At 40.6% G+C, this 26,942-nt stretch overlaps 1 protein-coding gene across 9 annotated transcripts in view; it reads left to right on the plus strand.

The window, feature by feature from the left end:
• DOP1B (DOP1 leucine zipper like protein B) overlaps positions 1–24,489 on the plus strand; it is a 97,758-nt gene extending 73,269 nt beyond the window's left edge. For all 9 annotated transcript variants that reach the window (XM_065590260.1, XM_065590268.1, XM_065590263.1 and 6 more), the window contains 10 exons: positions 7,898–7,980; positions 10,169–10,278; positions 11,230–11,376; positions 11,801–11,862; positions 13,403–13,531; positions 13,920–14,056; positions 14,454–14,509; positions 14,900–15,064; positions 16,756–16,885; positions 19,521–24,489. In XM_065590260.1, coding sequence (XP_065446332.1) covers positions 7,898–7,980; positions 10,169–10,278; positions 11,230–11,376; positions 11,801–11,862; positions 13,403–13,531; positions 13,920–14,056; positions 14,454–14,509; positions 14,900–15,064; positions 16,756–16,885; positions 19,521–19,778 — 1,277 coding nt within the window. In that variant the 3' untranslated portion in view covers positions 19,779–24,489. The remainder of the gene's footprint in view (positions 1–7,897; positions 7,981–10,168; positions 10,279–11,229; positions 11,377–11,800; positions 11,863–13,402; positions 13,532–13,919; positions 14,057–14,453; positions 14,510–14,899; positions 15,065–16,755; positions 16,886–19,520) is intronic.
• The last annotated feature ends 2,453 nt before the right edge of the window (positions 24,490–26,942 follow it).

Raw genomic sequence — 26,942 nt, forward strand, 5'->3', positions numbered from 1 at the left:
CACACACCCTCCCTCCCTCCTTTCCTCCCTCCAGTCAATGTTATAGTTACCAGTCCAGAGTCCGGATCAATCTAGTGGCCAGCTAGGTTGATCACGGGTAGGTAGGAACCGGGTTCTGTCGTTCACGACGCAATGCTCCAGGGAAGTCTTGGCAGGACAAACCCAAAGTTTCATGGAAGCACCCTCTTTATATAGTGATTTTTCTTCATTGGGACCAATGAGTTTTGCACCATCATGCTGTAATCTATTGTCGTTTGAGTGCTTGTTTTCTTAAATGGTTCTTCTCATCCTTTATCTTGTTCTTTCATTAAGTCTCTCAGGGAGTTATCCCAGGCTGGTTGATAGATGCCTGTCTCGTTTTTAGAGTTGTCAATCTGTCCTCCTCTGACATTGCAACACGCCCCTATTGAAATCTTCTGGCGCCCATACATCTGTCCTTGGTTCCTCCCTAGACCATCTGTTCCAGTGATGGCCTTCACGCTTATCTTCTAACACACACATTCCTCATTCACACACAAAACAGGATTGATTTACACATAGCATTTGAATCAAAACATCAAATTGCAATGCAGGAGAAAACAATCATTATATTCTTTTACTTATTTTAAAATGCTAAACCTACAACAAAGTGGTGACCCTAAAGGTCTGTCACTGCCTTTAAAATCCGCTTCAGACACAGATTTTGGCTGATGTGTCTTTACTAATGGCCCATTAGGCCATTCCTTTCTGCTTTCAGAAAGGGTGGCTGTCAGGATATGGTCAAATCATACACCAATACATTTAATGCATGCTACATTATTATTATTTATCCTTCATTCTAAATTATACAAAATACAAACATAAAATCCTACTACTACACAGGCACTAGCAACAAACACTCTTAAGAGACCACTCTTTTATATTTGAATAAACGGAACCTACATGACTATAGCCACTACTTCTTGAATCCTTTTCTCTGCTAAAATTGCTTAGAACCATCCTTGCTAATTGGGGCCTTTTCTTCAGACTTTCCTCTTATCTTCTCAGCTGCATTCCAGATCCAGTGTTTCCAATTAAGCCACATTCCAAGCCCAGTATTTCCAACCCAGCTGGCCATCTTTCAAAGCCTTTCCACAACTGCTAAGCATCTGCTCTTTACGCAAACTTTACTTTAGCCAAGTGTGTGTGTGTGTGTGTGTGTGTGTGTGTGTGTGTGTGTGTATAATAAAATCCCATACAAGTGCAAAGATTCAATTAAACAAAGGTATGAGGAGGGTAACGGTGAACAACCCCATAAAAACAGGGATAAATTGCCTCGTAAGTCCTGCTTTTTTTTTTTTTTAAGTCTGCTTCTCCTCTCCCCTCCGTATTAAATGAGACTCTTCTCCCTGGTGTGGGTGCATCTGGAGCTCACAGGGACCAGAGGCCAGCATTGATAGCACTGGTAGTTCCCAGTACTCTAAAACAGTCTATGAAAGGTGCAGGACTGATCCTTGCACCACCCAGAGACAAAAGGGATTGTTAATCCTCTTTACCAGACGTGGGCCCGCAGGACCCTCCTGCCCAGCCCCTGAGCTCCTGGGCCGGGAGGCTAGCCCCCCACCCCTTGCCCCGCTGGGCCCCCCTCCACCGCAGCCTCAGCGCACTGCGCTGCCGGCACAAATGCTCTGGGCAGCCGGTCAGCGCAACTGCAGAACCTGGCCTGACCTGGTGCTCTGTGCTGCATGGTGGCGACGGCGTGGCCGGCTCCAGCCGGGCAGTGCGGCTGTAGCGCTACCAGCCACCGGTGCTCCAGGCAGCGCGGTAAGGGGGGGCAGGAGAGTTCGGGGAGTGGCCAGGGCCGAGGGTGTGGATAGGGGTTGGGGTGGTCAGAGTGCGGGGAACAGGGGGGTTGAATGGGTGCAGGGGTCTTGCAGGGCAGTCAGGGAGAAGGAGGGTTGGATGGGGCAGGGGTCCGGGGGGGGGCAGTCACGAATGAGAGGCAGGAATGAGAGGAGGGATTGGATGGGGTGGTGGGGGGCAGTCAGGGGTGGGGGTCCTGGGGGCAGTCAGAGGACAGGGAGCGAGGGGGGTGGATGGGGCAGGGGTTCCCGGGGGGGCCATCAGGGAATGGGGTGGGGGTTGGATGGGGCAGGAGTCCCGGGGGGGGAGGGGGAGAGGGCTGTCAGCCGGTCAGAAGCAGGGGAGAGAGGGGATGGGGGTGGGGGCTGGGCCACACCTGGCTGTTGGGGAGGCACAGCCTCCCCTAACCGGCCCTCCATACAATTTCCGAAACCCGATGCGGCCTCAGGACAAAACGTTTGCCCGCCCCTGCTCTATACTAACAGTACTGCCCTGTAAGAAAACTGCCATGCTCAAACCAGAGGATCTGTCTAAACCATTGGTTCTCAAACTTATTTGATCATGCCCCCCTTCTTTGTGTCTGTAGTAGTTTATGCCTCCCCTTCCACCACACAAGTACATATACCGATTTAAAAACGAAAACATGCAACTCTCACTAAATATTAAAACAGTAAGGCATTGGTTCAAACAAAGCCAATGATCCATTGTAATAAGAGCAAAAGCAAAACTGCAGTTGTGGTCGATGTCTACAATTAAATGTGCACACTGCATTGGTTAATGCACAGATGGCAACGACTTTGTATGATGCTATGCAAACTTAACAGAAATCAGTCAAAAGGTATAGCGCCATCTAGAGTCAAATGCACAGCGACGTCTGAGGACCTGATATGTTTGGGGGAATCAGCTTTGCTAGTTATTCGTCGCTGTGGTAAAATGTGCAGTATTTTTTTTCCCTAAAGCTTCTCTTACACACCCCAGAATACATTCCATGCCCTCTGGTCTCGACCCTAGACTCCCATCAGCTCTCCTCCAGCTAGGCCTCAGCGTGCCCTTCGCAAGGATCTGGTGATTTACACCAATCCCAAATTCCCAATCCTCAGACCCAGTACTATCAAGGGACATCCCTACCCAGTCAGCACATCGCTTGCCAGTTCCAAGTACCAGCTTCAGTGTGGAGACTCCGACACCATTGGTGTGCTACTCACCAGTGCTTGTCTCTGGCAGATGGTACTGTCCGCTCCACCAATAGTTAAATGACTTCTACTCCTTGGATGAACAGGAGGCAGCACTGACTGTTCCCCTGGCGGTCCTGATGTGAGACAACAGCCCAGACAGGGCTTCCAGAGCCTCCCAGATGGCTCCAGTAGTGCAGTTGGCAGGAATGTGTTTTTTAGGGGCTGATGGTACCTACCATAGGCCCACCGCCATATCCTTACAGGGGTGCTGGTACAGTTTTTATAGTGGGGGTGCTAAGAGCCACTGAACCAAACTGTAAATCCTGTATATGATGGAAACCACTTCAAGCCAAGGGGTGCAGCAGCACCTCCAGCTCCCCTAATTCCAGCACCTATGTATCCTTATGATACATACCCAATGGCCATACTGGGCTCCTGGTATTCATACTTTTGGGCCCCAGACTAGTAGGGTCTTGGGCATTGCATTAAAAGAACTTCACTTCCCGGAGAGGAACCTCAGACCCCAGGGGTGCCTTGTAGAAGTCTGCTGGCAGCACTATTTTCTTCCTCTCCAAATGAGGTAGTGGCACTACCCTCTCTCTCACCATCAGACAATTATAGGGAATAGAAGGACCTCTTTAGAAGGGTTGCAAAAACTCTTCAGTCCCCCCTAGAAGAGGATCAGGATCCTACCCATAAACTCCTGGATATTCTCTAGACTGGGTCCCTATTAATGAAGCCATATTAGAGCCTGCTAAGGCTAAGAGGGCTGAGAAGAAGCACTTTGTTCCCTCCAAAGGGGCAGAATATTTGTTTTCACACCCTAATCTGAACTCTGTACTGGTCCAGGCTGTCACGGAGCGAAATAGGCTGCACCAGCCTAGGTCTACCTCTTCAGACAAAGACACCAAGACACTAGATTTCTTTGTTAGAAAGAACTTTTCATCAGCCAGCCTCCTATTTGTCATAGAAAATTACCGGGAATTAATGTCCAAATATATTAATTACAAATATACTGTCAGAATTTGCTAATAAGATACTACAGGAACATAGGCTCCAATTCCAGGCCATCCTGGACGAAGGGAAACTGGTTGCCAGATTGTCCATCCAAGCATCACTCAATGGAGAGGACGTGGCTTCCCCCTCCATGGCAACCTTGGTAGTTATGAGCCAGGCTTCTTGGTTGCAATCCTTGGTGTTCCCCATAGTGATTCCGGTAACAACCTGCTTAGCAAGAAAACAGACAAGTCACTTCGCTCTCATGCAGCCCTTTGCTCCTGGCACCAAACAGGAAATATTCTAAGACCCATCTTCATGGGGTACCACCCAGCCCCTCAGCCTTTCTGTCATCAGAGGGCCTATGAGCCCCCTCAAAAGTGCCAGAGGGTACAGCAAAGCAGACATGCCACACTACCGTCGCCCCCTCTTCAGACTAATCTGCATACCAAGAAGCCATTTTGATGGGATGCTTGAGTGCCACCAGCCAGTCTCTGCATAGCCAGTTCATCCCACCCATTTCAGTGTCTGCCTGGCCCATTTCCTCCTGATGTGTGAGCATATCACATTGGACAAATGGATCTTGGCCATCAGCTCGACTGGCTACATGATAGAATTCCTTTCTGCCCCTTCTCCAAAAACCCTCTCCCTGTCTCTCTTCAGGGACCCCTCTCATGAGAGCATTCTCATACAGGGGGTGATCTCCGTAATCTAGTTAAGAGTAATAGATCCCATACCCTCTTACATAGGGGGAAGGGCTTTCACTCCACATATTTTCTCATCCCACTCCCAACCCCACCCATCCTGGACCTTAGACAGTTAAATGTCATCATATGATGTTCAAGATTCAGTTCACGTTGGTCTCCATAATCCCTTCCCTGAACAAAGGCAAGTGGTTTGCAGCTCCCTGTTTTGAAGGATGCATGTTTTCATATAGACATTCACCCTGCACTTTATGGTGGGCCTCTAGAGCATTTCCAATACAAAGTGCTACTCTGCAACACCGAGAGTTTTCACAAAGGTACTGTCATGGTGGCAACGTACCTGCACCAACAAGATACCCGAGTAGGTTCCTACCTAGAGCATTGGCTGCTCACGGGATGGTCGTATCAGGAAGTGCAGGCTGCAGTCACCACTTTCACTCCTTGGGACTTCAAGCAAAATCCAGAAAAGACCGTTTTAACCCCCACACATGCCATATAATTATCGGAGCGAATCTGAATTCATCTCCATTGCCAAGAGGTATGAAGGAAGAAGCAGTCTTCCCAAAGGCTCTATAAATGGATTTCAGGCTCCTTCAAATTGTCACGGCTCACTTACCTGGAGCTCAGGTTGCCTCAGTGGCTTCCTTTCTGGGAATTCCCCTCCCGGTGATCTGTAGAGCAGCAGATTAGGCATTCACTGCTTCTTCTTTTTTTCCCCTTTTACTAGGCATTATGCCCTGGTTCAAGCTTCTTTCAAGGAAATTTCTTTTGGTTCAGTGATCTCACGATCTGTGGTGCAGAACACTTCTTGCATCCTCCGCCTTGATGAGCATTGCTTTGGAGTCACCCACTGTGAATACCCATAGGGACCAGCACTTGAAGAAAGGAGCGTTACTTGCCTTAGTCACTGAAGTTCTTTGAGATGTGTGGTCCCTGTGGGTGGTCCATGATCTGCCCTTCTTTCCTTCTGCTTGGACCTTCACCTGATTCGCAGTGGAGTAGGAAATGGAGAGGAAGTTGCAGATCAGTACATGTTGCCTTTTATACCCTTGGTTCAGAGGGTATAAATCCATTCAAATCCGCTGTGAAAAGTATGCCCCTTTTTGACTAAGGAACTTTGCTGAATGAGTGTTTTCTAGTCAATTTTTCATTTTTCCTAAGGTCTTTGCCAAACGTAAAGCATTCACAGATAGAGGCTGCAGAATTTTCAAATCATCTATACTTGTACAGTGCGCATGTGTAATGGTAGTAAATGTGACCGACAGTGCATTGGTTTCATAGATGCCTATCTCCAATAATTGATCATTTACTCTTCTTTTTCAAATCCTGTAACTTACAAGCTTCTATCCTCAGATCTTTATCTGCAGATGTGCTACCTCTGTTAACACCTATTTATTGGAAACTGGCATATGTTTATGGCTTTAAGGAAGTTTAAAATGATACAATGTATGTTAGGATATAGATATTCAGGCCTGTCTGCAAAGGCCTATACTTTAAGAATTTAGGTGTATTCTTATCACTTAGCTAGTTATAAAGGTATAAAAAAGAGAATCAAAATCACTGTCTTCCAGTGTAAGGGCCTCCTCTCACTGTGACAGTCTGAGGCCCTGTTCTTAGGCTAAGGCCTTCGGCTAAGTAGCAGAGGCAGCTATAAACGGGGAAGTGTATGGGCACATCCTTGCATTCCAAACTAGTCCCATTGAAATAAGGTGCTGTTGTGCTGTTAGGAATATCAGGACAGGATTGTATTCCTATCACCTCCAGAGAAAGGGAAGAGCCTAGAAGTTGTAAAAGGAAACTTAGTTTGATAGCATCCTGTCTGGCAAGAACTCACTTATCAATAGCTGGGATGTGAAATCCTCATTTCTTTGTTGTTCTATCACTGTAGTCCCCATTTCCCTATTGTTTGTCTGTATAATCTCTGGTTCTGTGATGGTTTCTGTCAGATGTATAATTAATTTTGTTGGGTGTAAACCAATTAAGGTGGTGGGATATAATTGGTTAGATAATCATGTTACAATATGTTAAGATTGGTTAGTTAAATTTCAGTAAAATGATTGGTTAAGGTATAGCTAAGCAAAACTCAAGTTTTACTATATACACCTCTACCCCATTATAACGCGACCCAATATAACACGAATTGAGATATAACGCGATAAAGCAGCACTTCAGGGGGGCAGGGCTGTGCACTCCGGTGGATCAAAGCAAGTTCGATATAACGCGGTTTCACCTATAACGCGGTAAGATTTTTTGGCTCTTGAGGACAGCGTTATATCGGGGTAGAGGTGTGGTCTGCAGTCAGTCAGGAAGTAGGAGGGGGAATGGGAACAGGGAATGGGGCTGAGGGAATTGGATCATGTTTTGCTAAGGTGGGGGGAATGGGAACAGGGACACAGGCAAGGCTCTGTGGTGTCAGAGCTGGGAAGGGGGACACTGAGAAAGGAAACTGGAATCATGCTCGCTGGAAGTTCACCCCAGTAAACATTAAATTGTTTGCACCTTCGGACTTGGGGTATTGTTGCTCTCTGTTCATGAGAGAAAAAACGGGGAAGTGAGCAGGTGAAGGAATAAGCCCTCTAATAATGTATAATCCCTGTAAGATCAAGAGTCGGCATGCATATGGGGAGAACTAGATAAATTCATGGAGGTTAAGTCCAGTAATGACTATTAGCCAGGATGGGTAAGGAATGGTGTCCCTAGCTTCTGTTTGTCAGAGGGTGGAGATGGATGGCAGGAGAGAGATCACTTGATGATTACCTGTTAGGTTCACTCCCTCTGGGGCACCTGGCATTGGCCACTGTCGGTAGACAGGATACTGGGCTGGATGGACCTTTGGTCTGACCCAGTATGGCCATTTTTATGTTCTTATGGAAGCTGGCAGGGGTTCCCAGCAATCATAGAATATCAGGGTTGGAAGGGACCTCAGGAGGTCATCTAGTCCAACCCCCTGCTCAAAGCAGGACCAATCCCCAGACAGATTTTTACCCCAGTTCCCTAAATGGCCCCCTTAAGGATTGAACTCACAACCCTGGGTTTAGCAGGCCAATGCTCAAGCCACTGAGCTATCCCTCCCCCAATATCTCACTGCAACTCAGTCTGCAAGGCATCACCCAGATGGGAACCAAACCACTCCTGAAACTTATCGGTTTTCCACAGTAAGTTCTGCTTCAAAATGCAAATTAAACATTTTGTCTTTTTCAGATGCTTCGCTAGTACCATCTTCAATGGTGTCTGCCTCTGCTCCCTCAATATACAGTGTTCAAGCTCTTTCTCTTCTTGCAGAAGTAAGATATAAAGTTCCTACACATCTCCTTAAGTAGGAGAAAATTGTAAGAGGGATTCAATTTGTATCACTGATCAACAAGACCTCAAATCAAGCTCAATTTATTAATCAAAGACTATACATCTAAGATTAATCAGGACTATACAGAACACAAGCAAAGATTGATACTTTACCCTTCCTGGGGACAGCTTTGCAGATTTGGTCCCATTTTGTTGCAATTCCGTGGGGTTTTTATACCCTAGCTGTTTGTGTACTTATACAGTTTATGGTTTCCTATGTAACACTTTCTAATCAATTACTTCACTTTGCCCTTTGCAGTTGGTTACATACATACATTATCCAATCATAACTACAAATTTGACCGTAAGGTAACATTTCCTGTACACAAGCAAGGTTATTCATGTCCCCTATATGTTCTGTTCTATACTCAATACAGAGCTCACTTATGAGTAATTTTCCATTATTTTTCACTATAACGTATGCAAAGTTTCATGCTTAGTACTGAATTCATTTCCTCCAGTTATGTTTGTTTACCCACTTATTCTTTTCTCATGGTCTTGGTTACAGTTTCATAACCTATTATTTAAGCACTGAAACCAAGCATATTTGCTAGCACATATGCAGTTAAAAGTGCCTTCTGCAGCTGTAATAATAGATACATTTTCCATTGCTTTTAGAGCACACCTTACATACGTTTAATACGCTCAAAGTTAGGTTTACCTTTTAGTTCCCTTAACCAAACTGGGAAGGACGCTGGGAGTCCTGGGCCTATATGACAGCTGTCCCTTAGCATTACTTCATAAAGCTTTATGGGAGTCAGGCATATGAGCTAACAAGATGCTTGCCATTCTTCTCTATATAGTGGTTAACAATTGATACAGCTAAACTAAGGTGTTTGTTTTGATAGTGAAGGTGAGACCGTTTTCCTTTTTGACTTTTTCTGAAGTTTAACAGTCCTCCCTCTCCAAAAGTGTCTATTGCAGGTTAATATGATAGGACATTCCAGGATACAATCCGGACCAGAGAGGGGCAGTCACCCCTTCCCCGCAAACTTGGGTGCCTCACAATGCTTTTGCTGCTGTAGCTCCCATCTGGGCTGCTCACAAACAGCCTTGCAGTATGCAGACAACACCCTGAGTGTCTGTGTCTAGCCGCAGCCTGTCAGCCACACATCAGTCACACTCTGGCTTCCACAAGCCTTGGTTACCACTTGCAAGGTAACCCCACCACACTCCCAGTCCTGGATTTTCCGCAAAAAATTGTGTTCTGTACTAACTGGCCCTCTCCTGGACAGTCCAGATATATTAGGTCCATTGCCCCTTGAAGGGAATTAATATACAATAGTCTGCTACCTAAATGGAGTTACCCACACAATCAACAACCCTGAATTAGTTTTAATTAAGGAATAAAACAAGTTTATTTACCTTCAAAGAGAGAGTTTTTAAGTGAGTACAAGTATAAAGCACTAAAGTGAGAAATAGTTAAACAGAAATAAAGATAAAACACTTCCTAGTGTTAAAACTTAGCAGACTAGACTTGGTTCAAGATAAAATTCTTACAGTATGCTCCCAGTAACATTGCTGATCAAATTCTCAGTTGAAGATCCGGCCCCAAAGTCCAAAGGCTGTTTCTTTTGTCATCTTAGGTGAAAAAAAGAGAGATGGATAGTGACAGAACTTGGGCTGATTTTGCCCCCTCACTTTTGTAGTCCAGTCACCCTTTTTAACTACATTTTCCTGAGAGTTATTCCCAGAGAACGTTCCTTCGGGCTGTGTGGACAAAGACCAGCAATCTGGTGGTGAAAGAGTTGTGCTGTTGTTTGATAAGATACATATCTGTTTGTTCCTGCCCCCTTCCTTGTCTATGAGTGGCCACTTGATAGGTAATTGCCCATGAGCTTTGGTTACACCTGTCTAGAGGTGTCGGCTTGTCCTGTGTCTTTGAGAAACAGATTTGCCCACTCCCCAGACTTGTCTGGTAAACACACTTCAGTCATGATTTCAGCTTACATTCATAACTTTATATATAATGTTAGTACATTCATTTCACCATGATGTTACTGACCATCTAGTTATTAGTTTTCAAATGATACCTCACAAGTCATATTTTGTACAAAGTTATTATAATGGTGTGTAGGGTGTGAATACAGGGATGCATTTGGTCACATGTGGGATTTTGGTTTTCTGAAGGTTCTTGCTTCTCTCCTGGACATGGTTTACCGTAGTGATGAAAAAGAGAAAGCCGTGCCATTAATTTCACGTCTGATGTATTACGTATTTCCTTATCTACGCAATCACAGGTAGTAGTCTTTGCTGTACATACTTATATTTTTTTTAAATCATGCTAAATCTTCAAGGCATGTTGTAGGGTTCAACTTTATTCCCCATGCATTTCCAAGATGGGGGCATAAGAGAAACTATAATGGGTGGGGACTTGTTTGGGGTGAAAGGGGATTTGTTGTGGGTTGCCTTAAATTAAGGATGTATCTTTAACATATGTGAAGGGTGTCTGCAGTATATGAATAAGATGTGTGCCCTTTTTCGCATTTTTAGGACCCTGAATAAATAAAGGTAACTTTTTTGACATAAAGTATAACACAATTTAATCATGATTATCACAAAACACAGGCGATCAGGTAAACTTTCATAACAATTTTTGCAAGGGTACGGTTGGTAGTCTTAGTGGATCTATGCCCTTGCCCATGCAGGAATCTCTCCTGTAGTTGAGTTGTTGGCCATCAGCCAATAACAGGATGGCACGCACCTTCCGTTTTGTTTAGGTGTGCACTTTCCTAATGATTGGATGTTTTCTAACTGCTAATAATAGCAAACCCTTTCTCTGAGTGGAATCTGCAGGAATGGCCTAAGTGCCCTACATAACTGTCACAGTGACTCTATTGTGACTAGGGTGGTAGTGGGATCCTAATACTATTGTTCGAGTCTGTAAACTCAGTCCTTCAATTTAGAATAAGGACTAGAAACTTCAGTAATCTTAAATTTTGCAGAAGATGGGAGGGTCATCTGAAAGGAGCTGATATAGCATTTTGCCCTGTAATGGTTCATTCTGATTCATCTGTATAGTTGAAGAGACATTAATTTCCTCAGTGCTAGAGGAAAAAAACCTCTTCTATATCTTGCAAACAGAATTTGTAGTAAATTATTACACTCAGGACTAGGCTTGGAGTTCTGGGGAAAAGGCACTCATTTGGTGGCGTCTGTCCTAAATATTAATATTTGAGGTTTATTTGCAGTGCCTACAATGCCCCTAGCTTCCGTGCTGGTGCTCGGTTGCTCAGCTCCCTAAGTGGATATGCCTACACTAAACGAGCCTGGAAAAAAGAAGTTCTGGAGTTATTTGTGGACCCAGCTTTCTTCCAAATGGACACTTCATGCATTCAGTAAGAAATGAAAGTGTGGTAATCTGTAATTCTGTTGGAAATTTCCAAAGATATTAAGGGGAAGCCTACTATTACTGAAAAGAAGCCTTATCTTGAATTTCCCTACAGAATATATTAACATTGAAATAAGTGCCAAATACTAGTCCTAGCAAATCGTTTTATAAAAGGATTAGGTTTTCAGCAGTGTGTAGAGGCAGGATAACTTCTCTTCACATCATGTAAATGCATGTTCTCCACATTAACTTTCGGATCCTCACATAATCAGGTTCAAGAGCATAAAATAACCATGTCTGGCATTTCAAACACAAATCAAAAATGAAATGGTAAAATGTGCTGCTTTTGTATGAAATGTTATCCCAGGGTCTCTTTTGTATGATGGTGACAAGTTGTGTTTTATCTTTAATTCTTTATATATTTTATTCAGTTGGAGGTCCATTATAGATCATCTTCTAACACATGAGAAAACTATGTTTAAAGATTTTATGAGTAAGTATTCTTTGCTGATAATTTATTACTACAATAATCTGGAATTCATATTCTGGTGAGCTCTCAAACATATATTTTGTCTTAACATATTACCTCCTTAATTTAATGTAACTTCAGTGCATTTTCACAGCTCATAATGTTACCAACCTTGATTAGCTATAGTTAAATAATTTACTCACGGAAATCCTTCTCTGTTAACATGCTCAAAAGGGTAGAGAGTAGTAGCCGTGTTCAGGAAGACATTCTAAATGTTCTCTTTTCAGAAATGGTGATAAATTAATAATAAACTTGGATTTCTGCGAACAGACTTCATCAGAATTATTGCCACTTGTACATATCACTTAGTGATGCTCATCTTGCTGAGGAGTTTAAACCCCTACTGTAGCATCTCGTGCATATAGCTCAGATATGAGATTCCTGCTATCATATTTTTGCATGAGTCTGTCTGTAGGATAGCAAAGTGCTCCATGCAGGGGGGAGCACTATCATAAGAGCAGTATGTTAGTAGGCTTCGACATTCTTTTGACCCCTCACACTCTAAAACCTCATTCTCCAGGCTTGACCAAAGTATGGGAAGATGGAGACTCCCCTCAAAAGGCAGTCTCCAACTCTCAAGGCCTGAGGGAGGACAAGAGAAGACCCCTAAAACACACTGAGAATTGAGGGGAGGATACTTTGGTCTCTGTCCTCCATATACCCCTTAAGCTATTTTAAAATGTTTTTTTAAAAACGTAAGATATAACGCTCTTTTTAAAAAAAAAAACTTAATATATTTTGGACCCATTGTTTTTAAATCTGTGGCTAGTACTTCAGTGTCCCAGAGCTCATTGTGAGAAATCCAAAATCATACATAGGGGAGACCAGAGAGATGGCACACAGAGGTGGAGGTGGGAGTTGGAATTGCGGGGCAACTTCCTTGCAGCTGAAGTGCTTCTCTTACAACTGGAATTCCCCATCCATACATGCAGACCTAGACTGTGCCAATTGTTCCCCCCTTTCAATGGGTTTAACAGCCTAAGAAATAACTAGGGCTGTCAATTAATCGCAGTTAACACCTGCAATTAATTGACAGCAAAATTAATGCATTTTTAATGTGTTAATCGCATACTTGTGGGCAGGGCAGGAAGCATCAACAGCTAGGAGGGGAGGAGGCTGAAGCAGCCTCAGTCCGCAGCTTCCCAGGCAGTGGGGGGACTGGAGGGTGTTGGTGACCCAAGAGTGGCTGAAGCTCTGCAGCCCCGCCCTGTACCCCAAGAGGGGCTGAAACCCCACATCCTCATGGGGGCTGAAGCTCAGAGCCCCTAGTGTTGACTCTATATTTGAGAACATAGAAAACCCCTAAAATATTTCAATAAATGGTATTCTAATATTGTTTAACAGTACGATTAAAACTGTGATTAATCACAATTACTTTTTTTAATCTCGCAATTAATCATGATTCATTTTTTAAATTGCTTGATAGCGCTAGAAATAACTTGTGTTTTGAGGTAAAGATGTATCTCTTAAATTGTGTACATATTCATTATGGTCTTCTTTGTAGGTATGCAGAGCAGTTCTTTAAAAATGTTTCCAAGTTTTGAGCAAAAAGCAATGTTGTTAAAGCGTCAGGCTTTTGCTGTCTTTAGTGGAGAAATCGATCAGTATCACCTTTACCTTCCATTAATACAAGGTAAGAGTATTTTTAAAATGTGCCTTGTTTACATAGATACAGTCGTCTTATAGTTTATATATTTTTGTTGTATTACCTATTTCCCTACCACCTCTGAATTTTTGCTAGGTTCGGGGGGGGGGAAATCCTTTAAAATCTCTGATCTCTAACACAATTAATTTTTGACAAGAAAAAACCCAAACAAAGGTTAATCTAGCTCCAAATTATTGTCATATTTTGAGATAATTTTTGGAAAAATTGACCATTTCTTTGATGGAGTGAAAAGAACGGCCAATCAAAACTGGATGACATAATCAAAGCAAACTACATTTTTTCCCTGCATTTCTAATTTACCAAAACTAGCTTTATGTACATGAAAAATTATAACTTTTTTGAAAATGTGTTTCAGAACGACTGACAGATAACCTCCGTGTTGGACAGACTTCTATAGTTGCTGCCCAGATGTTTCTCTTTTTCAGAGTTCTGTTGCTAAGAATTTCTCCTCAGCATCTAACCTCACTGTGGCCAATCATGGTGACTGAATTGGTAAGCAATAATGCCTTAACAAATACCAATGTAGAATATATTACATTTGCTTTCCATACCCGCCTTTCCCTTCCTTCCAAACACACTCCATCTTTGCAACTGGTTTATGATTTTACATCTTAGTTTTTAATTAGATAATTTGGGGGGGACTGTTGTGGTTTGAAAATATATTTTACTTTCCATTATAGTTCTTTGAACAACAAAATTTAACTCTTGTGATAGGTCGACAGTGTTTATAAGTGACAAAGTTAAAATAAAACTTGTCCTGCACTTCCTAATCTCATATGAAGCAGTCTTTTCCATGATTGAGTTGTGTATACACTTTAACAGTTTACAACTTTCGAAAAGAAAAATATGCCTTTTTGTTTTGGTTTTTTTTTTTTTTTTTTTTTTTAAGATTCAGACATTTATACAGCTGGAAGAAGACTTAGCTGAGGAAGATGAACCATCAAAGTAAGAATTGTTTATCTCACATAAAACAGAAACAAATTAACAAAACATGTCGGAGAAGTTGTGGTTGCTTTCTGGCTGGAATTTCAGAAAATCACAATAGCATTTGCAGCTTGCAAGCAATGTTGCATATCGAAGTCTGGCATTGCCATACAGTAAATGTTGTCATTAGGCAGCTGATGTGGCAATGGTGTTTTAGAAATGGGCTACTTACAGGAAAAAATGGGTGAAGTCTATAGTTTTTGACTATTTTACATGTAGCTTTTTTATAAATGTCTGAAGATAAAATGTAGAGTACAAATGAACCCTTATAGGTGACTGTAATCCTTTAGCAGATGGAAAATATTTAGTGGGTTTTTTTAATAGTGCTTTCCTTCCTGGTTAATCACACAGGAGCAACAGCAAAATAAGCAGACAGAAAACTTCAGCTTCAGCTGATGGCAGTGGCCCCTTACTTTCAGACATACAACAGAACGAGCTGTCCTTGTATTTATCAGCTTGTAAGTTCCTGGACACAGCGCTTTCTTTTCCACCTGACAAGATGCAGTTATTTCAAATGTAAGTCCTCTAGGTACTCTTTTTAATTTATAGCTATATGGCATATAGTACTGTAGGTAACATACTATTTGTGCACCATTTAAAAATATGTAAATGTACTGTAAGACTCTTATTTTCTCCTCCATAGTTAGTAAACCTGGTGTCTTTCATCAATCTTTTCCTCATCCACAAGTTTTTATATCGGTATGGTGTGACCGGGTTCCCAGGGGAGCCAGCTGAGGTCATTCAATTAGGGTGAAATGCAAAGAATGGGGCAGACAATCCCCAGAGCTGGTGGATATTCCAATACTTAGATTTACCAAGCCAGCCCAAAACAGCTTCTTTATTACTTCACTGGTTGCCCAGAAGCCAACACCACAGCTCTCTTAGAGTAACCCAGCCTCAGGCCTCCATCCAGGTACCCAAGTCAGATATAATGAGGATTAATGAAAATCTTATTCATCATATCATATATAAAAAAGTTCTTCCAATCCCAAAGGATTGGACACATTACCTCCCAGGTTAATGAATATTCCAGATCTTACCCAAACACATGCTTACAGCCAGTTCTTATTAAATAAACTAAAATTTAAAAAGAAAAGAGAGAAAGTATAGTTAAAAGATCAATATACATATAGACATGAGTTCAATTCCGTAGGTTCAGATTCATAGCAGAGATGGTGAGCTTTGTAGTTGCAAAGAGTTCTTTTAGAATTTAGTTCATAGGTTATAGTCCAACGTCCTATATCCTATTCAGAGTGTTCCAGCTTAGGACTGGGATCTCAATCCTTATGGCTTAGGCTTCCCCTGCATGAAACCTCAAGCAGATCTGAGATGACAGGATCAGGACCCAAGGGTCTTTTATACAGTGTTCTAGCATCCACTTTACCATACAGTCCTGGGTAAACAATGGGCAATCAGGGCAACTTTGAAGTAGGTCTATTTCCTAAGCCTTGCCGGTAATTATCTACCTGGATTAACATAAAATAATTTATTAAGCAGTCTGTCACAAACTTCGGAGAGACATATAGACAATGACATTATTTCACCCAAGATTCATCTAAATGTTAATATTCCCTTTTGATCTCTGAATCAATAGCTATAGTGAGAGACAGGAACTGTCTGTTTACATGGCTAGCATCTATAAGTAAACACACAATTAGTATCACTTCTAACTTTTAACAACATAGGCTAGAACTTTGAAATGCAAACCTATCTAGCATTGAATGGCCTTAATTACCATTTCTAACATGTCTCTGGGTTAGCTAGCCTGCAAGCTGTTTAACCCTTTCTGGCCATATGTTACACTTTGTACAAGATTCATTGCAATTATATAACAGTGGTTTGCATAATTATATTTTAATCAGACAACGTCACATATGGGCATAACCTGCTGGATATCTGACAAATATTTAGATATCAGACTTTGAGAAGATTTTGCTGTTTCCAACACTGAGAGAATTGTTGGGAGAGAGGAAGGGTCTGTTTCATTTTCACTTGTATCTATATGGGGACATTGTCCATCCTTTCAGTACTTAGACTGACCACAAAATACAGCTCTTGTAACAGAGCATGGGGGAGGATGGTCAGCACAGCTATTAAAACAGTGGGATAAGAAAGCTTAGTGTTGGAATTGTCAGCATTTTTTTATTTATTTCTAGGAAAGGGACTCTCATGAATGATTTCTGACCTGTACAATACATTTGTTTCAGGTACAGATGGGCCTTTGTTCCAGAAGTGGACACAGAGACTTGTACCATGACCTCTCATCTAATGGAAAATCACCAGGAATGTAAACCACATATCATTAGAATCATGGACTCGTTAAAGCTGAAATATGGGGTAAAGAGAGCGCTTCATTAGATACATATTTTTTATTAATATTAAATCTGATAACTTTAAAGAACCATTTTTATTCATTTAGAAAATTCAGCTGGGTGGTAGATTTCAGTCTCCATATTAAAAGGCTCTCTGGCTTTAAAATTGATCTATCTTGACAATATTCCTATTATATTACATTTGCCTGGAGGATTCCAGATAGCCATTTATTTCAAGTGATTCACTATAGACACATCTACCAATTATGCAGGTAATATCTTCTGACAAAGGTCAGCCTGGAAAAAAATCGCTGTACTATCCCAAACTCCTTCCACTCATGACCCCAAAATGAGAAACTAATCACAGGAGATTGGGCATGTCTTCATAGCGTTACGTGTTCAGATTTTAATAAGATTTGATGTCAAATAACCAACTCAGTTGAAGTTTTATTTAAGTAAGACAATCAATCAATACTTAATACAACACTATACAGAAATGAAAACATACATATCAGTCTGCGACTGGAGAAATTTGGCATCTCATTTCACTTCTTACTCAGTCCCCCATATTCATCCCTTGTATACTGGTTTGGATCAAAAAAAATCCTTCAATATTTTTCTTTCTTAGGGCTAGCCCTGCTGAAATATCCTTTCTCATGTTTTATTTTGAATATTCTGAACTTACCTAATCAATAAGTAAATTACATTGATAACTAATTTATTACTACTGAGACCACTTGTGACCATCATTAGCTCTTAATAATTTAGACATTTAATCAATACACTACTCAGTGGTTTGCTGTTGCATTGATTGTAGAACACATGTGTTATAACAAATGTTCTTTGTCCAGTTTGTCTATTACTAATATCTTCTCAATTACAGTGCACATTTATAAGCATCCTTTGTTAATTATTAGAAATCCTTCCTGGGCATCTGTACTAGGTTAGCAAGATCAGGGTAAAAAGCAGAGCGGATAATTAAATACAATGCTACTATTAATTACAGACATTCATTAGTTTAAAACAAAGCACTCTTTTAGCATTAGAGTTTACACAGCTTTTTGGCTAACACAGAAATGTTTCTGGGATGTTTGGCCAAAGAATCATGAGTTTAATATTCAAAGGAATAATAAAAGATTAACATTTACTAGCAATATTATGATCTTACATGCTTTGATCAAAAATGAAGTAGTTGATAAGAATATTGGTATTTTAAATTTTTAGGCTTCAGCATCAAAAATCCATCAAGATAAATGGGGGTGTTCATGGTTCTCAGGGCTATTGTTTCTGGTTGTCTCCAGAATCCCACATACACTGCCATCACTTTCCATCCAGTTCTCATTTGCAAGCTGATCTAGCTTTGCAAGCATAAGGGCTAATATTTTCATGGAAGCTGAAATTCTGGAGTATGGAATGAATTCCAGGGGAAAGTACCAACTTGCTAAACTACTGCAAACCTGCTCATTTCACTCCTGGATATAATGGATACTGCAGCTATTTAGGTCTTCTGGTTGGATATTGGAGGACAGGATCTCCATGTATATCTTGCACTGTGAATGGATAACTTAAGAAAAATTGGAATTCTTTTAATACAGGAAATCTTTCAAATATATAACATATTAAAAAATAACCATCTGAAATGAGACTAGAATGTAGTAGCCGCAAATACACAGTTGTCATTCATGTATTTTAAACTAATGTATCACTTTAGATACTGCAACATAGCCTTGAAAAATAGGGAGGGTTATGAAGGAAGACAAAACAGACTGTGGCTAGAAAGTATGATTTTTTTAAATTCCATGTGCGCTCTCAAAGAATTCTGTTGCTCACAAGAGAAAATGTAATGTGTGGCTCTCCTCGGAAAAGTGACTTTTTAGAAATGCATCTTCAGATCTTCTGCCTGTGTTTATTCAGAGGAATATGTGCTTGCCTTAGTGTCCCAACATTTTTACTAATTCTGCTACTACAGCACAGCCAGTGCAGCTCAGTGAACAAGCTAGATTTTCTTTCCGCATGTGCATCAAAGGAATCAGTATCAAAGTTTGAAGTGCTAAATAAGATTCTGCCCTAATTTACACCTGTGCATCCTCCTTGACGGCAGCAGAGTTGTGAGGAATAAATGGTAGAATTGGACTGCAGAATCTTATTACATATATTACATACACAGAACCTTATTGTGGCAGGGGATCTCACACTGTTAATTATGCTAACCTCCATTACCCACTTGTCACCTTCTCCCATACTACTCCATGCCTGCCTTCCAGTGTGTATGCAACACCTTCCCAGAAGTAAAGATGTAAAGCTACTACCCAGTCCTTTAGGTCCTTTTTCAAGACCTATTGCTAATATGTCTGCAGAACAGCACTCACTGACAGTGCCTAAGCAGGTGACCAACAGGGATTACTTGTGGGGGTGGGAGAATATAGAACCACATAATAGCATTGTTAGAAACTCACTTTTTAAAAGTAAAACTCCATTTTAAGGTAACAGCTGTACAAATCATCTTGTGATGCAAGAAATGCCTGGTATAGCAGGCTGCAGATCTCACATTGATGGACAAATAGTATCTACTGCAGATTTCAACCAAGTTGTCATAGAAGAATAGACTAGCTTTCTGCATAATACTCAATGAATCTTCTGGTTTGTATGCTTGTTTGCAGGAAACAAACACTAATGAGAGAACTTCAGAGAAATGTGACTATCCTCTTTTGAACCTTCGTTCTATATCCAGCATCACACAGTTAATGCCCTTCTTCAGGACCCTGAGCTGTGCGTTCAGAGCACAAGGTAACAGGTCCCAAAATGCACAGAGTTCAGCATCTCTGTCAGTGGAATATTCTCTTGGCAACAACACAAGGATCTTGAAACAACTAGAAGAAAGTGTTGAATGTGACTTTTTGGAAAACCTGGAAAGTTAAGGCAATTACAGGACAATTCATTTATGTTGGTATAAATAGTGAAACCAAGCTACAACCTCATTGTCAAAGAGAGATTTGTTACTGGGGGTTTTTTTTGTTTGTTTTTTGTTTTGTTTTTCCTGCCACACACTCCCAGTTTTGAAACTGCAGTTCAGCTTTTTTTTGTACTGCTATAAAGTACACCTCCCAGAATCTTGTTTCTTGCTTTGTGTTGAACTGTGAGGATTTTTGCCCAGCTTCTGTGGAAGAGAAAGGTAACGTAATTTAGTGCCAGTGATAACTTATCATTATAGTCTTCTTCACAATGGAAACACGAATAGGATTCAAGAAAACGTTTTGTAATTATAGTAGAAATATTTTGACTAATTAAGGAAGGCAAAAAATTTACTATTTATCTAACCAATTAGCAAGCTAATATTTTAATCGGACTTAGAGAACCTTTCTTCTAAAAGTAAAAGGAAACTAATGTAGCTTTCCAAAAATTGCATGTCCGGACTGTACATGGACATGCAATTTTTGGAAAGTTACATTAGTTTTACACACACTTTCCAGAAGCTGTTTAAATTCCGCTTATAGTGCTCTTTCTTTAACAATTGCCCAAACATATTTATCTACTAAACTTCTACAGAAGTAAACTAAATTACCAACAGGTGTATTTTATCAGCTTTAAGATGATGTAAGTAATGTGCAGATGTACTGCATTTGTAATCTCAAATCTGTATTCTAGTAATATACTCTGCAAGATCAGTGATTATTTAATTTAGAAGACAGACCTATTCAGTAACATTTATTGTAATTTATATCACTGAACTAAATTATTCAAAAAGGGTCACTTTTCTAAAATGAAAACTTTGTTCAGAAATTGTTCTTTCAGAGACTAAAATCATCTTACAGTTTTTGAATGGCAATTTAAGTAAGGTAGTCCTGTAAAAATGTAAACTACTGTATACAAGAAACGTACAGATCTTGAAATGTATGTGCGTTCTGTTCTTCATCAACACTTCACTTTCATGGGTGATCAAAAGCAAAACCTTTTACAGTTTTTAAATACTCTTTGTACAGGTAAATGTCTTTGCTGCCTTGGGTGGCACAAAAGATAGGAGGAGACAGTTCATGGGGCTGTGACTGAAAGGTTCAGGAGCAACCTCTGAATTCTGGTGGCAAAGCAGTTCTGATGGATTTAGAGGAAAGGGATTGACTGGCTTATTCTCCCTCCACACAGTAAGGCTAAATGTCTGAACTGCCTAAGATGCCATGTGTTTGATCGTGGCCTCATGGTGAGCATCCTGGCAGTTACCTGCAGAAGAAGGATTACAAGAGGTTTTTTTAATTGAGAAAGCAAACATTCTTGAATTTTCAAACTGCCTGTTAATCCAATGAAGTATAAAATCATTAAGATCAACAAATAAGATAATAAATTATGTAGGTTGAATTATTTTGGAGCATTTTGTTTGTCAGGGAGAAGAGCTTTACTTGTTCTGTTTTAGTACCTTCATCTCTAAAGATGTGTTTTTGTGCAATATTGTTGAGCAGTTGGCCACTGCTACTAGTGTTAATTGGAAACCTCAATGCCAAGCTAGACCTGCCAAGACTTTTGATTTTAAACATCGTATTGCACTTTTCTATTTTAAAAAGTCCTAGGAAACAGTAAAATTGGACAGTGCAGACAGAGATGTTTTTTATTTTTTCCAAGATTTATACAGAAACACAGGAGGCTACTCTGCAATTCTTGTTGGCCTTCAGATAAACTTAAGGTTTTCATCTGTTTTGATACAAAATGAAATGGTGAAACATACACAACATGCTTTACTGTACTTGTGCTATACCATTGACTAATGAATAGTTATTTACTCCTAGTCCTATGTTGAACTTTAATCATTTGTAAACGTTGGTATAATTAAGTGTAGTATTGTTTACTCATTATGAATGTGAATTATCAGACTTCGTTCTGAATGTAACTTATTGACAAATTAGATCTGTGAAAGCTGTTGGCCTAATCACGGGTAAAAAGATGTAGTATCTCTTCTCAATCATAAATCACCATCAAACTGGAGCAGAACATTTATTAAAGTTAAGTATATATGTTACTTCTAAAATGTTTTCATTCAACGTAATCAGCAAATAAGGCTACACTCAGGGTATTTTGATGGTTTTATTTGTAAACTAAGTTTTTTGTAACAAGAGGCACCCTTTGTTTTCAGTGAGTGATTTCCCCTCCTGCCTAACCCAGATGAAGTGCTTATGTCAAGAGGGCTGTTTGGGATGATTCACCACCAGATCTTTCATTCTAGGTCCTCAGTTCAGTTCTAGAACTAAACAGCTGCCTGAACAGCTTCCTTTCCACTTACAGGACCAGCACTGCTTATGTGCTGGACCAGGCTCCCTGGGTTTTTCCTCTCTGTTGCTCTCAGTTCTACATCCCGTGAGACAGGGAGTATCACCTTTGACTTCCCAAGCTTCAGCTGTCACAAGTATCAGAGTTCTGTCACTTTCAAAAGGTTTCCCCACATAGCAGCCAAATGGCATTAACCACTACACCACAAGTTCTCTCTCGTATTTGATTTTTGCAGACCACTTTGTAAAGACAAGGTCCCCTTGTGTATCACTTAGCTCTAAATCCATTCTGCTTGCTGTCATGGTCCTTAAGGACCTCTAGAGAAGTGTCTGGGGACCAGCAACCCATAATTGTAGAATTATTAATTGCACTACAGAGTCAGCTGACTTTTAAGAAGAAAACATGTTTCTATTTTAAGTGGCTAAGGCCTGGTTGTGACATTTACCCAGGGTGCAATCTGGACTGATGAACAGCTATGTCCCCTTCAACCTGGGGTACTTTTTACACTGCTTTGCTGTGAGAGCCTCCGCTCCTGGTCTGCCCACACAGCCTCCAACATGTAAATCATTCCCAGCTATACTGTATGAGTGCTATAGTCAGCCACCCATGAATTACGTTGCGGACAACACCAGCAAACTCCCAGTCCCAGACTTTCCCTCAGAAATGTGGGTCTTGTACTGCCCAGCACTCTCCTGGACGATACAAGCTCATATAAAGTCCATCATTTCATTAATAGAAAATATGTGCAAGTCTTGTTATAACAAATAGAGTTTCCCAAACACACTGGTTTAGATAAAACAATAAAACAAGTTTATTAACTACAGAAAGATATTTTAAGAGGTTAGAAGTAATGAGGCATAAAAGTCAGAATTGGTTACAAAGAAATAAAGGCAAAATGCAAACTAATACCTAACTTAACAAGCTAAGTAAATACCAGCAAAGGTTTCTCTCACCACATGCTTTAGCAGTCATATGGCTGAAATCCTTTCAGCCAGGATCTTTCCCCCAGTTCAATGTTAATATCCTTGTCCTTCAGGTGCTGTTGATATTGTGAGTAGACATGAATGGAGAGATATTTGGGGGCCTCTGTTTCCCTCTCTCTTTCTTTGAAAATCATCTCCAGCTACGGTTCAGGAGACAGCAAGTCTGTGGAGATGGGAACCTCCAGCTGTTTTGTTGCCAAGATGTAAATTTTTTTACTCACCCTTTTTCCTTCCAAAGAATGGCCGCTTAACCAGGTGATAGTCCATTTGACTTTGCTGACGCCTGGCTGAGGCAGACAGTTTGCCTTTCCTCTCTGAGGAAGCTGTTGGTGCCTGCTTTTCTAAGCATGGAATGTCTCAGTACTGTTATACAGAGGAGTATAACTTCACATACAATGCTACCACATATATTTTACCAGGACAATAATGATCAGCACATTATGAGTTTTCAAATGATGCCTCAAAAGACATTATAATTTTTAAAAAGGGGTGAACATAGGGATACAGACTGTCTCACTGGTCTACTATGTGCTATTTTGGTTGTGGGTGGTGTTGGTTTTTTTTACTGAAATAGTTATACCAGTACAACCACGTTATACCAATATATCTGCATCCACACTAAACACTTTTATACCAGCATAATTTATTCCTCTTTCTGTATAGGAATAGTTGTATCAGTTTAAAGGACACTAAGGGCTTGCCTACATGGTGCAGCAATATGCACTAGGTGTGACTTCTTGAGTGCACTAATGTGTTGCATGCTAACTGGACTGTGTAGACTCTGCTGGTGCACACTAAAAGTTTCCTAATGCGCTGTTGCACTATGTTAACATGCACTTATAGAACTTTTAGTGCACGCCAACAGGGTCTGTATGAGTCAGTTAATACACAAAATGTTAGTACACTTTAGAAATCACATCCCCTAGTGTGCATTGCCATGCTGTGTTGATCTGATGCTGTGTAGATTATACTGATGAATGCAGCCATACTAGGGAGATTATATCACATTAGCCATATTGGTATAGATAACGCAGTATATAACTTGTGTGTAGACACGCCCTAAGAAACTTTAGCATAAAGCCTGATGTTAGGAACAGTAAAAAGAATACTTTTGCTTAGTATGTGTCCAGTCATGATAATTTCTTTGCAAAATTGAGGTAAAGCAGAAACACTAGTTCAGTTGTTTTTATGAAAATGTAATTTCAAAATCACATAGGCTTAAAGCTTAATTTTCCAGAAGAAAAAGGTGATAGTATTTACGACAGATTACTGCCAAAGAACAGCAGAAGTTGAAACATGGTACATGAAATAAAGGCCTTAAAGTGTATTCCATGTTATCTTTTTGAATGTAATTCTTTTAATATTAAATGTTATTTTGAAATACCTCTTCAAATGGAACTGTAATTGTCTTACTACTCATTTCTGATAGGCTGTCCTCATAGATCATTTTATTTTCTTTGACTCTCAAAAGTCTCTTCAGAATTTCATTTCAACTTAGCAAGCTCTGATACACAGCTCTATATACCAAGAGGTGTACACTTTTTTTTTTTTAAAATAAACAGGGAGGAAGATAGTCTCTTAAGCAACTGCTCTGTATGGTGTAAGCACCTCTATGCCCCACATAGTTTTAAAATCCAAACCTACAATAGACAAAGTTCGAATGATTCTGCTACTGCTCAGAACTGAAAGTCACTGTATTAAAATTTGTATCCTTTCTTTCTCTGCCTTCCTAGCACACCTTTTGCAGTTGTGTGAAACAGTTAATTTCAATCATCCACTCTAGAAGTTGCTAGGGTTCAGTTGTGCTGCATAATATTTGAAAAATTCTACTGAACACTATGCGCTGTACTCGTTTTAAGAAATATTACTGCATACCCCGTTGGAAATGATGAATTGGACAGTGACTTTAACAAAATGGTTGAGAGGAAACTGATTGACACTAATGAAGAATGTTATTTAAGTGGATAATAACAGCATACATTAGTATTGATAACAGGGCACTACTACCCCTGAAATGGATCTTTACTGGCTCCCGGTGGAGCAGATTACTGTCATACCACTGAAAAAAGGTCCATAGTAATTATCTTCAATACACAGCAGATTGAGAAGGAATTACACAAGCAGTAAAGGGTCATATTAAGCACATAACTCCTGTGTTAAACATTAAGAGCTATACATTCCTCTTACGAGTCTCTTTCACAAATATACACAAATAAGACCTGCACTAGCCTCACGCAGTTCCTGTTTGGCAAACAGAGAAGGTGGTTACCAATTTTATAGACCGCTTCTTCCCTCTTGGTCTGTTCTTCTCAGCCCTCTGGTCTGTCTCAGATTCCCTTGAGGCAAGGCCTTGGTTGCCTTAAAACCCCTCTAGTTCACAGTTCTACTCGAGCCCACGGAGCAGAGTTTTGGCTACTTTGTCTAGCAGCGTTGCTTCTTCAAGTGTCAATTAAGGAATCCCAACCACAGTAATTTACTTTGCTTGATTTATACACTCTTTTTTCCCCCTCAACGAAGTCACGTGTCTTAAAAGCATGCCCTGTGGGTGTGTGGTTACTAATTTTTACCTGATTAGGATTTTAGAAGGGGGGAGTGGTACCAGGGCCAGCACAACCCATTAAGTGACCTAGGCGGTCGCCTAGGGCACTAACATTTGGGGGGTGACGACCGCAGCAGCCGGATCTTTGGCCGCCCCGGTTGTTGGCGGTATTTTGGGGGCGGGACCTTCTGCCACCTCTGTCGGGGGTGGCATTTCGGGGGCGGGACCTTCCACCGCCTAGGGTGGCAAAAAAGCTGGCGGCGCTTCTGGGTGGTACCAAACGAAGATCACCCCATGTTTACTCACTCATCATTCACTCTGGCTCTCTGCATGGTGTCCTTGCTGTAAGGTCACTATAATCAGGTCAATCTGTGCTCCATGCTGGAACTTTATACATGTGGTATTTACTTTTGCATGGGCCCATATTTGCTGTCCACTAGGTTCAATATCTATCACGCATGCAGACTTTGCCAGTCCTTTATCAAATTTGCTTCTGCTTAAAGGGAACCTGCTCCCAGCATCCTCTGCAGCCATTCTGCCATGTTTGTCATGTCAAGTTATGCTCACACTATTCATTCATTATAGCCACACCACTTTGGCACCATCTCAACAGTCCCCCATTCAATATTCATTTACCAAAAATAATTGTAATTTCGCATCAATCATACCCACAATTTGTACATTATTAGATCATGTGTCTCCTTGTCTGGTGTCTATAAAATTTAAAGCATTCTTTTACAATTATTAGTAGCATCATCCAATAACTCAATCTTATAAATTTTCCGCAAAGCTTGTTTTTTCTTATATTGTTTACACATCTGATATCCACAACAGAAACATACAAGGAATAATACGGCAGTTCCAGAAATCCAAAATAACAGTGCCCATTCAACTCCATTCCATGTTATTACTTGACATACAACATCGTACCAAGCACACATTTGATATATTACTTTTTCTACAGCTTTTTCAACGATTTTATACTTTCGAACAAGCATACCTTTTACAGATATCAGTCTAGTTGACCATTCTATTTGGTCTAGTGTGCCTTGATTAATTTGTATGTCCATATTCCAATCTGCATCATTCCACTCTATTTCCTTCAAATTTGGCAATGTTAGTGTAGGGTGAGTCATAATGGTTTTAGTCATCTGAGGATGCCATTGATATTGTTCATACTGTAAATAACATCTCTCCACAAGTACACCACGTTCCTTGGTCTATGAACCAGGTTTAGTAGTTTATTGTTTCGTTACCCTTTTTGTTTTGATGCCAACATATATCTTGGTTTATTTCATATAATCCTC

The sequence above is a fragment of the Chrysemys picta genome, chromosome 1, assembly GCF_011386835.1.
Source record: "Chrysemys picta bellii isolate R12L10 chromosome 1, ASM1138683v2, whole genome shotgun sequence".
Taxonomy (NCBI): domain Eukaryota; kingdom Metazoa; phylum Chordata; order Testudines; family Emydidae; genus Chrysemys; species Chrysemys picta.